Raw genomic sequence first — 13,997 nt, forward strand, 5'->3', positions numbered from 1 at the left:
GAAGGACAACTCAGTACAGCACGTTATTTGGGAAATTTTACCATAAACAATGAATTTTGTTAGTTTTTGTATTATAATTATTATTATAAAAACATAATAGGTTTGAGTATACCCATTTTTTTTTGCTTTCATTATTCCTCTTCAAGAGTAACGTTTTTTTTTAAAAATAACAATTTTACTTACCTTAACGTCACGCCTAATTTTTCTGCTGGTGTTATTGGTTTCTTAACACGATTATAGGGTGCTTTCAGAAGATCATGCCCTTTTAGTTCCAATATGTGGTTAAACTGGTGGCGGGAAATTCGGAAAAAATCTTTAACTTTTGATTCATTATCAACCAAATGTTTATTAATCAAAATAGAGTGAAATCCTTCATACCGCCTTTTTTTAAACATTAGCAATACCTTTTCCCGCCTTCTTTCAGACTCTAGGGCTAATTGAAGAAGAAGAATTTTCATTTTGAGCCTGATAATGTAGAAGCATTAAAATCACTCTTTGTTTAGAAATATTCATTTTATTATTATAGGTGTAGCAGTAAAATAATTATGAATATAAAAGCGACTGCTATAAAATGAAATTTGTTGACGAATACAACAAGATCCGATCGGATCGTAAAATTCGTCGATGAATATAATCGTTGCTACTTTGATCGCAGTCGTTAGCGACCTGCGAATGTGGAGAAAAACTTACATTTAGTGAAGTGAAGTGAAGTAAAGCCGGTTACGCTGATTGTCGCCAATTCTTAATATTTTGCATACTTCAGTTATTTTTTGTAGATAAACTGTATAATTAGTGGAAGTGATAATTTACCATTGGGGAGTCACGCAATGGTTTCTTTTTTTATTATAAGTGCTTAGATAATCTGGAATTTGGCAAATATGAAACAAAAAATTCAAAAAGCTGTTTAAAGAGAAGAACGAAAGAAGGTAACTTATATCGTAGTTTAAATTGATAAAAAAAACAAAATGACGTTTTTTTTCACTTTTTTTCCCATGGCGAATTTTTTTTCCACAGTTTTCTAGTAAATTACGGTAAAATACAACAAATAAAAATGAAAACGCACAAAGAATTTAAAAAATCTGCGTTTATGCGTTATTATTTTGAATTTCGCTATGAAATTTTATGATATGTTTTTTGAAAGTAGGATTCAAAAAATGTAAAAAAAAATCAGTTTTTTGAAAAGTATAACCGATACTAGTCCCTTAATGGTGGCAAACTTTTATTCTAGTTTCCATTGCGGTTCTGATTTTTTATATTTAATATTGTTGTTTTTATCTTTGGGGTCGATATTTGCTTATTTGAATTGCAATGCAACAAGCAGATGCAGATGCATAGTAGAAGGGGAGGAAATTTTGAATTCCAACCATATTATTTTAATGGGAACCAATTAACCCTCAGGAAATTGAACACAACTACAAAGCTGTATTTTTATGAATAAAGAACTGGTATAAAATAAAAACGATTTATTTATATAAAGTGAATAACAAATTAGTGAAAGTGAAAAATTACAGTGCGTATTAAAATAAAATTTTTACACTACCTTAAGTAGTAATTCATTAAATTTTTATATAGTTCAACATCGTAAATCCGGAATCGCTTGGAAAGGATTGGTTCCGGATTTTAGATTTTTCCGTGAATGCATTTGAATCGGGCGTAAGTCCATTTTTTCGATTTACAGGTTTTGGTAGTTCTGTAGTCTAAACATCAGAATAAATCAATTTTTATAAAAGGGCGATTTTATCACGAGAGGAAATGAGTGAAATCCGCATTTTAATTTTTTAGTTTAATTTAAAAGGGCGCGAGTCCAAAAGAGAAAGGCATAAGTCCACTTCCTCTATGGATTCTGTTGTTTGATTTTTGGACTTTCGGCTGTTATGTGCAGTCAGCTATTACTGCTCATTTTGGTCTATTGTAATTATAACCTCCAAAATATTGTAGTGAATATTACTAAACATCCTTGTACAGTCTTTGTAGACTTACTTTACAGTCTGTTCAGACCTGACAGATTCAGGTCGTTTACAGAAGGTCACTCAGTATTTCCATGTTTAAGGCCACAGTTTCCACCCGTGTGATAGGGATTTCGGAATAATATCTAAGGCTTTAAAGAAACATGACATAATTTCGCAAAACTCATCACGGTTTAATAAGTGCATGAGGTTGAATCATCTGACATAGTTTTAAATTCCAAGAAATGGTAAAATAGGTTTTACAAAAAATCGTATATATCACAAGTAACAAAAGGAAAGAACATAGATAAGAAGGATAAACTGTACTTTCAGATCAGTTCAGTTCAGATTAGATCTTGATATGAATCTTAGTTAAAAGGATGTGTTACATCCTACCCTACAATAAATGGTATTATTCATCACAACTTTTTATTGACTAAGACACATTTAGTACACTTGGAACAAGTGTTTAAATGATTTTTCACTGTTGTTTCAATACTTTTTTGACGGTATTCCAAACAAGGTTTTGGGAAATTCACAAAAAAATTTTGATTTTTTAAAAAGGATTTATTTCTGTATCGCTACGGCATATTCCATAACAACAATGTTTTTTTTCCACCCTTTTTTATTGGTAGCAATTTTTATTTCAATAAAAGTACTTGTTAATTTTTTATTTATAAATATACGTTCATTTCAATTTCACTGTTTTTAACAGATAAGCAATTTTCTTTACTTTTTGGAGTTTACTCCTTAAGAATCGATTTGCATATATAAGGAGACCGGTAGGAGAAAAATCTATCGATGAAAGACCTCGTTACGTTTTTGGTGCGCAACTTTCTAATTTGTCAATGTCAACATACTTATATTGCTGTTTTTATTATAAATATCAATAATTAATATTGTTATTGTGAAGTTTTAATTTTTATCATTGTGTTCCGCTAAAGTGAACTGAAAGTATTTTCAAATAACTATGGCAGAAAGAGGTGTAGATGATATTGCCGGAACATTTAACAAACACGTGGTTGCAAGGTACGTTATAATTCATGTATTATATGTATGAGCATGTGCAATTTGTATTTATTAAATATTTTAATAATTATCGATGTAGTTCATATAAATATATATTTGAAAACAACACATAAAATTAGATAATGAACCCAATATGAATTATCGAGATTATTGACTATTGTAAAAAGTTTAATGTAAAATATTTCGCCGATTAGTTATAATAAATGTCAATAAATAAATATCAATCTTTTTTAAGTTAAATAAACTCTTTTTGCGTCTGGTTAGACTATCGAACTTAAGGAGTAAACTCCAGTCGTGCGTCGGAGCTGACACACACAATTTTTTTTATTTTAAATTGTATAGACAACGTAGTGTAGTGTGTATCGTATGTTTATTTGTAAAGTGCCCGAAAAACATGGCGGAATTTGAGGCACGCGCAGAAAATATTTTTAACTATTTATTATACATACAATTATATAAGAAATTTGTGACTGGCCAACTGTTGACAGATCTCAAGAGATTACCGACGATTTCGAGGTTGAAGAAACCAACGACTACCCACAAAACAGAAGTAATTTCACTACCTTTTTAGTAAATTGTAAACATTGTCTTACAATAAAAGTGTTCACTTGAGATTAAATAGTTTTTTATCTCCTCACAACTTAATTTGTTTAAAAAAGTCGATAGTTTAACATTTTTAAAGCTATATAACGAAATTATGGATAAAGATACAAGTGTAAAATTTTGAATCCTGATGTAAATTGAATTTCTTTACATGTTGACATTTTTTTAAAAATCTTTGAAGTGAAATATTTTGATTTGAACAGTTTTTTTAGTATTGCGAAAGTTTACTTTCTTGGATTTACGCCCGTTTATAAAAAAAAAACGATTCATTTGTTGTGGCACCATCTTTCGCGCTAACTAAAAATCATATCGCATTACATATTAATGTAAATAGATGGAGAGGTACGCATAAAATTGTGGGGAAGTGATATTATCCATGATGTAAAGAATGCAAGGTGTGTTTTTCCCGAGGGCTCATTTTGGACTCGTTCTGCGCATCTCTTTGGGAGCGAATTCTCATTGGCTGCTTCCCAGCTGGTGCGCTATAGCACACCTTGTACATCATGATATTATCCCTCCTTGTTGTGCATATTTCTCATACCTCCCCACAAAATATGAATAAATCGCGTTTAGTACTACACCAAAACACATTTATAAAATAGGTAATAATAATAAAAAGATTAAATACTTTATAAACAGAAGTTGAAAAAACATTAATTAAAGTAATAGTGAGGATAATCTTTAACTGAAATATTTTTTTATTATTTATTACACAGTGTTTGCTGTGTCATTTTTTTTTCCCCTAATTTACAAACAGGAAATTTCTTCTCCAATGATACATTCTCTCTGTTCAAATTCATTCATTGCCGTTCCGAAAACGTCAATTAAACTCGTAAACATTTTTTCCTCAACTGCTTCACAGTCTTTTCCCTCCTCCTCGTCACTATTTTTATTAGCATTTAGAACTGAATTAGCAATTTCGCTGGGCCTTAATATATTAATTACGATATGAATGAATCAGTCCTGATTCTAGATATACCGGATTTACGATGTTCAACTGTATTTAGTTATAAATTAAACATGCAAAAACATAAAATTTGTCACATTTTTAGTCTTAACTCTTTCAGTCTTGGTGGTTAGTGTCACAAACATAACACATAATCATTATAGTTTTATTTGTATCAATAGTCATGGTGGTCAGCTACTAACAACCTCATTTCTCCAAAGGTTTTAACCTAGATTATTCCCCCCTAATTTTTGTGATATTTTAGTGCTAAATGATCCTAAAATAAAACATGAATTCCCAAAACTTTCGTAACATAGAAGCTTGACTGAAAGAGTTAACGGTGATCATTATGATAAAAAATATTTCAAGTAAAACTTAAAGTACTAAGGATATATCTTCTTTTATCAACATTATCACAATCAATTTTCTCATAATTAAATATTTAATCTCAAAAAAATACCAGGCAATATTATCAATATTGTTTTGGTCTAACACAACTATGATTAGATTGTTACCATGACACATATTTTAAATATTGATAATCACATATATTGAGATTAAAGAATTGAATTATGTATATTGGAGAGTGTGAAACAAATATTACAAATTTAATGTGTAAGCACATAGGCTTTCAGTTAGGCTATTTGTACCCCAATTGACGATGACCTTTAAGAAGCTGATCAAGCGCTTGGGCTTTGATGTCATTAGTCAAGCTGTGAGGCTTGCCCAAGTGTTTGAACAATACTTGTGTGAGAGCTGGGCATTCATAGATGACGTGGTCTGTAGTTTCACTTGTCTCGTGCCAGGTGTCTGACAGACGCGAAAACAAGAAGACAAAAGTATTTAAAGAAACCAACATTCAAAAAATATATATAACAAGCAAACTTCCAAAGCGACAAAATAAGATCAACGGTGGACTCAATTTTCTGTATATAGAAGAAAAATTAATTCAAGAATTAATCTTTTTTATTTTAAATTAGTGGGAACCGTTGGTGATATTCATAGTGAAAACACTTCTACTAGACCAACAATTACAATTACACATATTTACATAACGAAAATATCATCTTCTGAAACTGAAAGTAAATTAATTACCATCAGTCTCTGTGGACTACAATTTCAGAGTGTAAAATAAATTTTATTTTTTCTAAATGCCAAAAATCGTAGTTAAGTAAAATAAGAAGGAACCAATTATTTTGATAGGTAATGATTTTTTTATCTAGTTTTCTAGAATTTTTATGCCTCTATTGAATCCTTAAGTACATAAATAAAATAAATGAAAATAAAGTGATGAGAACAATCAGCACTTAGCTGTATTAGTAGTTAAACTGTCGGTTCATCTCATCATGTATCTGGCAAGTCTGGGATCGTATCTTCTCATTGTGGTATAACCCATGTCCCGGTAGCTTTCCAATTGGGATACGAAACCTTGATTTGGAAACACACATCGTTTCATTTTCACCCTATCCAATGCTTCCCTAGAACGATATTGATCACAAATAGGAATTGTCTATGGTGTTTTTCAATGCACATGTAATATAATATATTTTAATTAAATTAAACACAAGTAATGCAAATTTAGATAATATCAAACACAAGGAAAAATCAATATCATCCTAATTTTGTTAGGCATTTATATAGATAATGTGGAAAACCATAAAAAATAAATTTTCATTAGTATTCTAGTATTCGGTATTCAAGTTCGGTGAAATTGAATTTCTTGTAGTTTCTCAAGTGTTTATTCTTCTACTTTATGTCTGCAATGGTATATATCTCTTATTTTATTCTCATTTTTAGTAGCTTTCTCCATTTCATTTATATATATATATATATATATATATATATATATATATATATATATATATATATATATATATATATATATATATATATATATATATGTATATATGTATATATATCTGAGATGCCTTTATGGCACAATAAAAGAGCTCTTGGTTAGGCTAGGTATATATACATATATATTAAAAATAAAGGCATCTCAGATTACATAATTAATTGTGCATAAACTTGGTATGGAAAGAATTGGGGTTGTAACCGAAAGATATTACTGTAGATGTGAAACCTGGGCTATGATATTATACCTAATATCTACATACATAATATAATTTATGGTTGAAAAATGTGATAGAATGTTAATCATTTTATTTTACTAATTTTACTGTAATTACCTGTAAGTTATGTTGTACTTCTTCATAAGATATGCTATAACTATTGTGGCACTTCTGGATACACCCATTTGACAGTGTACTAGTACTGCTCCTTTATTTACACCTTCTCTAATAAACTCATAGGCTTCGTCAAAATATGAAAGTAAATCTGATGAGCACACATCTGGAAGCTTTATATATTTCATTTGGAGATGACCTAAGGCCTGTTTAACAAGGGATGTCAATGGATAATCATTAATTGTAAGTATATGAGTTATTTTGTACTTTTTGAGAGTTTCGATGTTTTGAGCTTCTGCTACACCGCTGAGATAGAGGTTTGGCTCTATCATATCCAATTCACCAGGATACTGCTTAGTAGATTTTGAATAGAAATTACTGGAAAAAATTTTAAACTATAACCCTATTTTATCCTTCGTAATTTTCAAGAGTTCATAATAGTTAATTTTCAGAAACATTTATACTGTAAGATATCAGCAGACAAATACCAAAAAAAATTGTTATAATAAATAATAGTTTTGAAATTGCAAAAACAATTTAATTACTATTTTTCATATCATTATCATTGAAAACTAGAAATTTTGAATTAAAAATTAGATATAGAAATAGAAAGATCAAATTACGAGTCATAACTAATTTCATTTGAAACGCTTATTGTTTAATACCTGCCAAAACATTCTATGTGCTACAGTAAATGAGTCATTGAAAATAACTATTTATTTAATCAGAAATGAAGATTTATCTAACCAAAATACTTACGAAAATCTTTCTCGTACAAACATTTTAGGAGTGTGATAGCAATTGTACTCTTCCAAAATCTATATTTACAAGTAAACTACTCCTCCTCATTTTTGCTATAAATAACCGAAGGTTTGTTTTGATCCAAACAGAATTGATACTGATGTGCAGTGGACCAAATCAAGTTACATAATTTTACATTTAACTTTGATTCATTATTCAATTGAGTTGGTTTAATTGATATGCTTCGCAAATTCTGATAGGTTCAATGCAGATTAACAGATAAAATACTTTTAACTCAAATTAAGTGAGTCATATCATAAATTAGAAAAAATACTTGTAAACATCGTTACCATTAATAAATGTCAAATTAAGGTTCAGTCACAAAGTTTTCAAATGTACACTGTCGTAGCCAATCAGCGTTATACTCTATGCTACCGGAGAATAAAAGCGCGTCTAGGATAACAAATGTACATTGTATCATCGATATATGAATTTGTAAATATATATTACCTTTGTCTATATAATATATTATAAATAATGACTAAATTTATTTACTTAAAAAAATTATTATATTTGGTCCAACCTCAAACGTCAGGTTAAGCTACAGATATTGATTAATAGATGGCGTTTAGAGACAAACTTTGGTTTAAAAGTTACCGGTGGTCTTAAGATAGTTTAAACTTTAGTCTAATATAAAACTGAGACTTCCAACTCAGCTTTTTGAAATCGTTCACGTTTTTAAAATAAAACGTTAAGTAAATGTTTTTGGTTTTGCTAAAAAGATTAGAGATATTGCATAACCTTTTTTGTTCGTTTTTCTTTATACAACTTCTGTAAAAATTTACTATAGAATTAACTAATTGTGGTAAATCGGGAAACAGAATGGCAGAGACGAAACACAGAGCTTTGTAAATCTAACGTATAGAGTATAAATATTTACAGTGCACACGGTATATATGTCATATTGACACACTGAATTAAATAGTGCCTACTTGTTAAATAATCTGTCGAAGGTGGCGCTAGAATCTCTGGTTCCCAATACCCTTCTTAACCGATTAAAATTTAAAACCATTCATATAATACTACTATATGAATAGCTTAAACGGAAAGGAATGTCCCATTAGTAAGGTGTCGACATTATACTATTTTCTCTCTTGTTCCAGAAACCTCGTTCAGGTTGCGTATGCTTGAGAATGCGCAGAACCAAGCTGGAACCTCGGAGGATAGAGATAGCGTTATCATTTTGTCTTCCTTAGTCTTCCTGAGAATATAAGAGTAGAGAAAACCATGGAGTTAATACTAAAGATAGAGAAGACGACTATAAGAGAAAGAAAGAACAACGGTTTACCACTTGAGTAAGTCTCTCGCATAGAGAAAATGTATAAAACCTCTGTCCACCTAAATCTAAAGAAGTAGTGGTGCTAGCACTCTGTTATAATGATGTATAGAGAAAGGGCCATAGGTTAAACTTTCCGCTCTAATGCTACACCGTCTGCTTATATTTCTATGGTTTTATTAGTCATACGTCACCAGTCAATTTATTGAACTGTATAGAAAAGGAGAAAGCTCCAAATTCAAATAAATTAAAGACGCAAAAATGTTTGGCTATGAATTAAAAAATGTAGTTTTAATAACAGGTGACGTCAGATACACACATAAATAAAAATCAGCTGTTCGTATAATTTTAGATTATAAATATATCTCACAAAGTATTCTCAATGTAAGTTTTATTGTTGATTTAATGTATTTAATTTTATCGTGGCTGTTGGTTACAGTTGGATGTTATTTTATTAATAAATGTATTTAGTTAGGAATAATAAATTTTTTCTTGTTTCAGATCAGTATGGATGATAACGATTTTCATCTTGGACCTGTCAGCATTAGTATAATAGGAGAAAATTTATATTTAGGTGGTTTAGCAGCCGCAAAAAACTTGGAAGTATTGAAGAAGTACGAGATCACGCATATTTTAACAATAGATATATGCCCCTTACCTCGTAGGGTTCTAGAGCAAAAGCATCTAGTAATAAAATTTATACAGTTATCAGATCAACCCCATGAAGATATATTATCACATTTCGATGAAGCAGATCTGTTTATAAAAGAAGGCATAGAAAAAGGAGCAGTATTAGTACATTGTTATTTTGGAGTGTCAAGGAGCGCAACACTTGTAATAGCTCATATAATGAAAAAATATCAGCTCACTTATTATGAAGCATTCAAAAAAGTTAAAGATAAAAGAAAATTAGTTTGCCCTAATTTGGGTTTTGTTACGCAGTTGAAACTATATAAGGATATGGGATATAAGATAGATAAGAATAATATGAATTATAAAATACATAGATTAACAATGGCCGCTCATAAGGTAAGTGACTTGTTATATCATTTAATTCCATGAATATTAGTAAGATGATCCTACTATTTTCATATATTACTCAATATAATCTACAACTTACTGATTTTTTTTTTAAATCAGAATGATCATTAGGATGCAAATTGAAAATAAAGTTTCAATTTTAAAATAAACTTAAGTGGTGCCAAAAAGCCCTTAAATACCACAAGTAAATCAAGTTTATTATCATTTGTTTCCAAGCTATTTGTAGCTATCTCATCAATAAATTCATATATTGCAAAACATTACCCAAAGATTTGTAGTGCTTTGTTTTTAGATGCCTAATTGTTTCACCTTGGTGCCCAATATTGCGCTCAGCTCGTTTGTTTTTCCAGAATAGTTCAGTTATACTATGAAAGGTAAATCTGTAATCATCAGAATATTAGAAGCTAGTCTTAGAAAACCCTTATAATTGATAATTTGTCTATAACATGGAAATGAACTTCCTTTAAGGCACTTATTTCAATATTTTGATGGAGAGACTATGAGCCCTAGAGGATTTTCTGCTCCAATAGGCAAACAGTTTAAAAATTGCCACAAATCAATTGCAAATTATAATAAAATGGAATTTGCTAGAAATTGATTAGGAAGACTCAAATGCTGACCAGAAGTACCAGGAAGACTCAAATATCTATTTGAAATTTGCAAGCAGTATCAACCTGAGTATTGTTCAAATACTTGGCAAAAAAAAAACAGGAAAAATTGCTCATTTTCACTGGTTAAAGACTGCGAATAAAATTTCATGTTTATATATCTCGTGTGAAATTCCTTTTTGAAATCTTGAAGTTCTTGCCATTAGTCAAATGTGGTTCAACAAGAAAATTCTTCAAATATACTAGGTACCTCGAAAAACAGTATAGAGAAGTCGATGATCCAGTTACTTAAAGAAATGCTTGCTTTGGAGTACCTCCTCTTAATTTTGATGCATCTGAATACATAGATTGAATAATTTGGAATGAAAAATGGTTCAGACACAAGATGCCCCAGATTTCCTAGGTGGTGTGTCAAAATTGCCACTAAAGCTGAAATATCTGTATTTGTTAGGTTAAAAACTTTTCTGTTAACCCTCGATGGTTTTTTTTAACGAACTTTTTCCATTAAAAAATTCAGTCTTTCATATCTGTTACATAACCTCAACCATTTAGCGCTCCATTACTATAGTCTATAGCTTTGCTCAATAAACAGACCAAGGGCATCGCTAAGGGGTAGGCCCCTTCTTTAGAGATTATAAAAAACGAGTCAAATGTAAGGCAATCAAAATCGTAAGCCTAAGTCAAAGAATTCAAACTCTTAAATTATTTTTATTATATTTTGCTAATAAATGTAGTAACTGATTTAAGTTTCATTTATTGTACAGACAAGAGGTCGTGTGGTTTTTCGCATTTGATTTTACCTACAATTAAATTTTCCTCCCTTTGGTCCATCAGCTGGCGATGCCTTTGGAACATTCTACCCAACAATGTTTCCATTCAAACCAGTAGTTTCTGAAGTTATTGCATCGCACCAAATAAACTCTTTTATTTATTAAAACAATATTTTTTACTGTTTAAAAATTTTGTAGGTGCGAAAAGTGAAAATCCTACCGCAAGAATTTCACTGCCTGATTCAACCGGATCCCAATCTCGAACAGTCTAAACCAGAGCCTAATGTGTATAGGTGTAAAAAATGTAGAAGAATATTAGCTAAAGAATCTAACTTAATCTTACATCAGACAAATGGGGTAACATGTAAAGAAACATATTTTATTGAACCATTAGCTTGGATGGATGTTATACAACATGTAGATGGTAAACTGATGTGTCCAAAATGTAATAGTAAATTAGGATCATTTAGTTGGGTGATGGGATGTCAATGTCCTTGTGGTGTCCAAGTAGCTCCTGCTTTCTACCTCACTCCTTCTAAAGTGGACTTTACTAACGCTATTAAAAATATGGAAACGACTTTTTGAATTATGTATATTTATTTTAAATATATCGTAGTAAAAATCGTTGTTTTTATTTCAAAAAAAAGAGGATTGGCTGAAATCGAAAAATAAATTATTTCAAATTATATACCAGCAGGTTTTAAAACTTTTATATTGTAAAGTTATCAAATGGATATTTAAAAAAAAAACACTAATTCAGCCTCAGACTTTAACGAAACTATAAATAAATTAAAAAATTTACAAATTAATCTATATCAACTTTAGTTTCAAAGTTCTGTGTGCATATGTTTAGCAGTCACATCAGGGGCGTGTAAAAACACCCCTTCTACAGTTTGCCAATGGACTGGCCCCGAAGACGACCTTACTCCAACTACTTCCATCTGACCATTTATCGGCCTTCCAAAGACTTTTCCTGATACAGACAAATAAGCCTCCGTATCGACATGTTTAAACATTACACTGTCGTCTCTTCGCCAATTCTCACCTGTAAATTTAAACAAAATATAACTAACTTCAAAAGAAATATATTAATTGAAAGTAACTTTAAAAAATTATTCAACATAAATGCGAGTTTTATCAGATTACTTCGATATCCTTAGAAGACGTTATGGACATTATGATTATAGTTTCTGAAAAGACCTAATAATTCACAACTACAAAGATCCTAAAAAATGCATTGACGCCACAATTTGGAGTTGGAATTTCTGAAACTGTTGGTGATACTCATAATAAACTCACTGCTCATTACTACCACTATACCAACACTTAATCACACTGGCAGAGTGGCTTATCTTCAGTGTCTTAAGATATATAATTGGTTCTAACCAATTATTATATTTGAAAGTATATAGAAGTTATGTTTTATACTGAATTATTTACTTTAAAAATTGTCAGTATTACAATTTTCTTCACTTCATTATACTTATCATTTATTATTTATAACAGAAATTAAAACAAATACTTGAACCCTAAGAATTTTATAATTTATTGTTACTATCTTACATACAACAATTTGTTTATTATTGGTATAATTATTGATGCCCTGGCACTTTTTGCACAACTTTACTTATAAAAGGTTTCACAATTTAGTTGTTATTGTGCAAGATTTGACATGCATTTTTTAATGTAAACATTTATTTTTTCTTTCATTTGATTCATTTTTTTAATATGTAAAAAGTCCTGTTGAATAAGTAATCTTAACTGTGGGTCTAGCGATAAATAATGAACTTTCTACTATAAATCTACTTTTAGTCTTAATCAAAGCTCATGTTATTTCAAATTTTCCTACTTCTAAATCTTTCTCAATGATTTTCTTGATAAATGTTCTGGATTTTAGGTCTGTTGATAGAAAATAATTTCAAAAAACGGGTAAAAGTTGACGTTTTGAAACACCAATTTTATTACAAAAGAGACTTAAAATGAAGACGATTTATTGACAAAAACTCTTGTTATTTATTACTTTCAACTTAAAAAATATGCAAAAACCAACCTGAACAAATAACTATCCAATTATCACCGGTGTCTCCTTCTCCATCATCTCCATAACAACTGATTTCTTGGTTACCACTCAAGGGACTCGTAAAGTGATGTGAATGTAAATTTTTTTTGGTTTCTACGTGTTCTAACCTTATCGTAGATCCACACTTAATTGGATGCCCCCTTTCTAAAGATTTTCCACTAGCAGGTTTTACTAACCAGTGGCTGTTTATATCCTCTTGTACTTCAGTTGCTGTAACTGATTGTTGTCCACTACCAGAACCATATTTCACATCGTGTGAATGAAGCCGTACTCTATAATCTGTGTTTAAAAGTTTTAGCACCGAACCGCAAGTTACGAATTTTTGGGTAGAAGCTAAAACCAGATTTTATAGATTGAAAAATCGGACAAAAATTGTTTCCTTTCTTACCATGTATATAATGAACATTATGAATTAAGTAAATAATGAAAATAAAGAAATCATATTTTATTGGTAACATTTTGTACTGATTATAGATTTACACGTTATATTTTAAACTACTATTGTGTTAACATTACATTGGCAAATTTATCGTCCCCCTCAATCTGTCAGTGTCATCATATCGTGTCGTCTTGTCATTTGCTAACACTTATTAGATGAATACTAATAATGTAGTAGGCCACTTCACCTCTACCACAGAAATATACACATATCTAGAGGTGTATTTTTTTAAGTTACTGTTTTTTATCAACCTGAAGTTCAAATTTGCTTTT

General features: G+C 30.1%; 3 protein-coding genes across 3 annotated transcripts; 1 reads left to right on the forward strand and 2 right to left on the reverse strand.

Annotated features, from left to right (window-relative positions):
- Nucleotides 1-1,446: 1,446 nt before the first annotated feature.
- LOC130447780 (uncharacterized) lies at nucleotides 1,447-7,848 on the reverse strand. Its single transcript, XM_056784790.1, has 3 exons — nucleotides 7,470-7,848; nucleotides 6,714-7,088; nucleotides 1,447-6,002 (listed from the first exon to the last, which is right to left on the reverse strand). Exons 1-3 carry the CDS (start codon nucleotides 7,490-7,492, stop codon nucleotides 5,861-5,863), a joined length of 540 nt encoding a protein of 179 aa, XP_056640768.1. The 5' UTR covers nucleotides 7,493-7,848; the 3' UTR covers nucleotides 1,447-5,860.
- Nucleotides 7,849-8,972: 1,124 nt separating this feature from the next.
- On the forward strand, nucleotides 8,973-11,828 carry LOC130449587 (dual specificity protein phosphatase MPK-4-like). The gene is made up of 3 exons (XM_056787518.1): nucleotides 8,973-9,171; nucleotides 9,289-9,816; nucleotides 11,405-11,828. Exons 2-3 carry the CDS (start codon nucleotides 9,295-9,297, stop codon nucleotides 11,789-11,791), a joined length of 909 nt encoding a protein of 302 aa, XP_056643496.1. The 5' UTR covers nucleotides 8,973-9,171; nucleotides 9,289-9,294; the 3' UTR covers nucleotides 11,792-11,828.
- A 136-nt stretch (nucleotides 11,829-11,964) lies between these two features.
- LOC130449594 (stromal cell-derived factor 2) lies at nucleotides 11,965-13,856 on the reverse strand. The gene is made up of 3 exons (XM_056787531.1): nucleotides 13,675-13,856; nucleotides 13,257-13,619; nucleotides 11,965-12,251 (listed from the first exon to the last, which is right to left on the reverse strand). The coding sequence occupies exons 1-3, from the start codon at nucleotides 13,742-13,744 to the stop codon at nucleotides 12,034-12,036; spliced, it is 651 nt and encodes a 216-aa protein (XP_056643509.1). The 5' UTR covers nucleotides 13,745-13,856; the 3' UTR covers nucleotides 11,965-12,033.
- Nucleotides 13,857-13,997: the final 141 nt, after the last annotated feature.

Source organism: Diorhabda sublineata, chromosome 1 (genome assembly GCF_026230105.1).
Source record: "Diorhabda sublineata isolate icDioSubl1.1 chromosome 1, icDioSubl1.1, whole genome shotgun sequence".
NCBI classification, from domain to species: Eukaryota; Metazoa; Arthropoda; class Insecta; order Coleoptera; family Chrysomelidae; genus Diorhabda; species Diorhabda sublineata.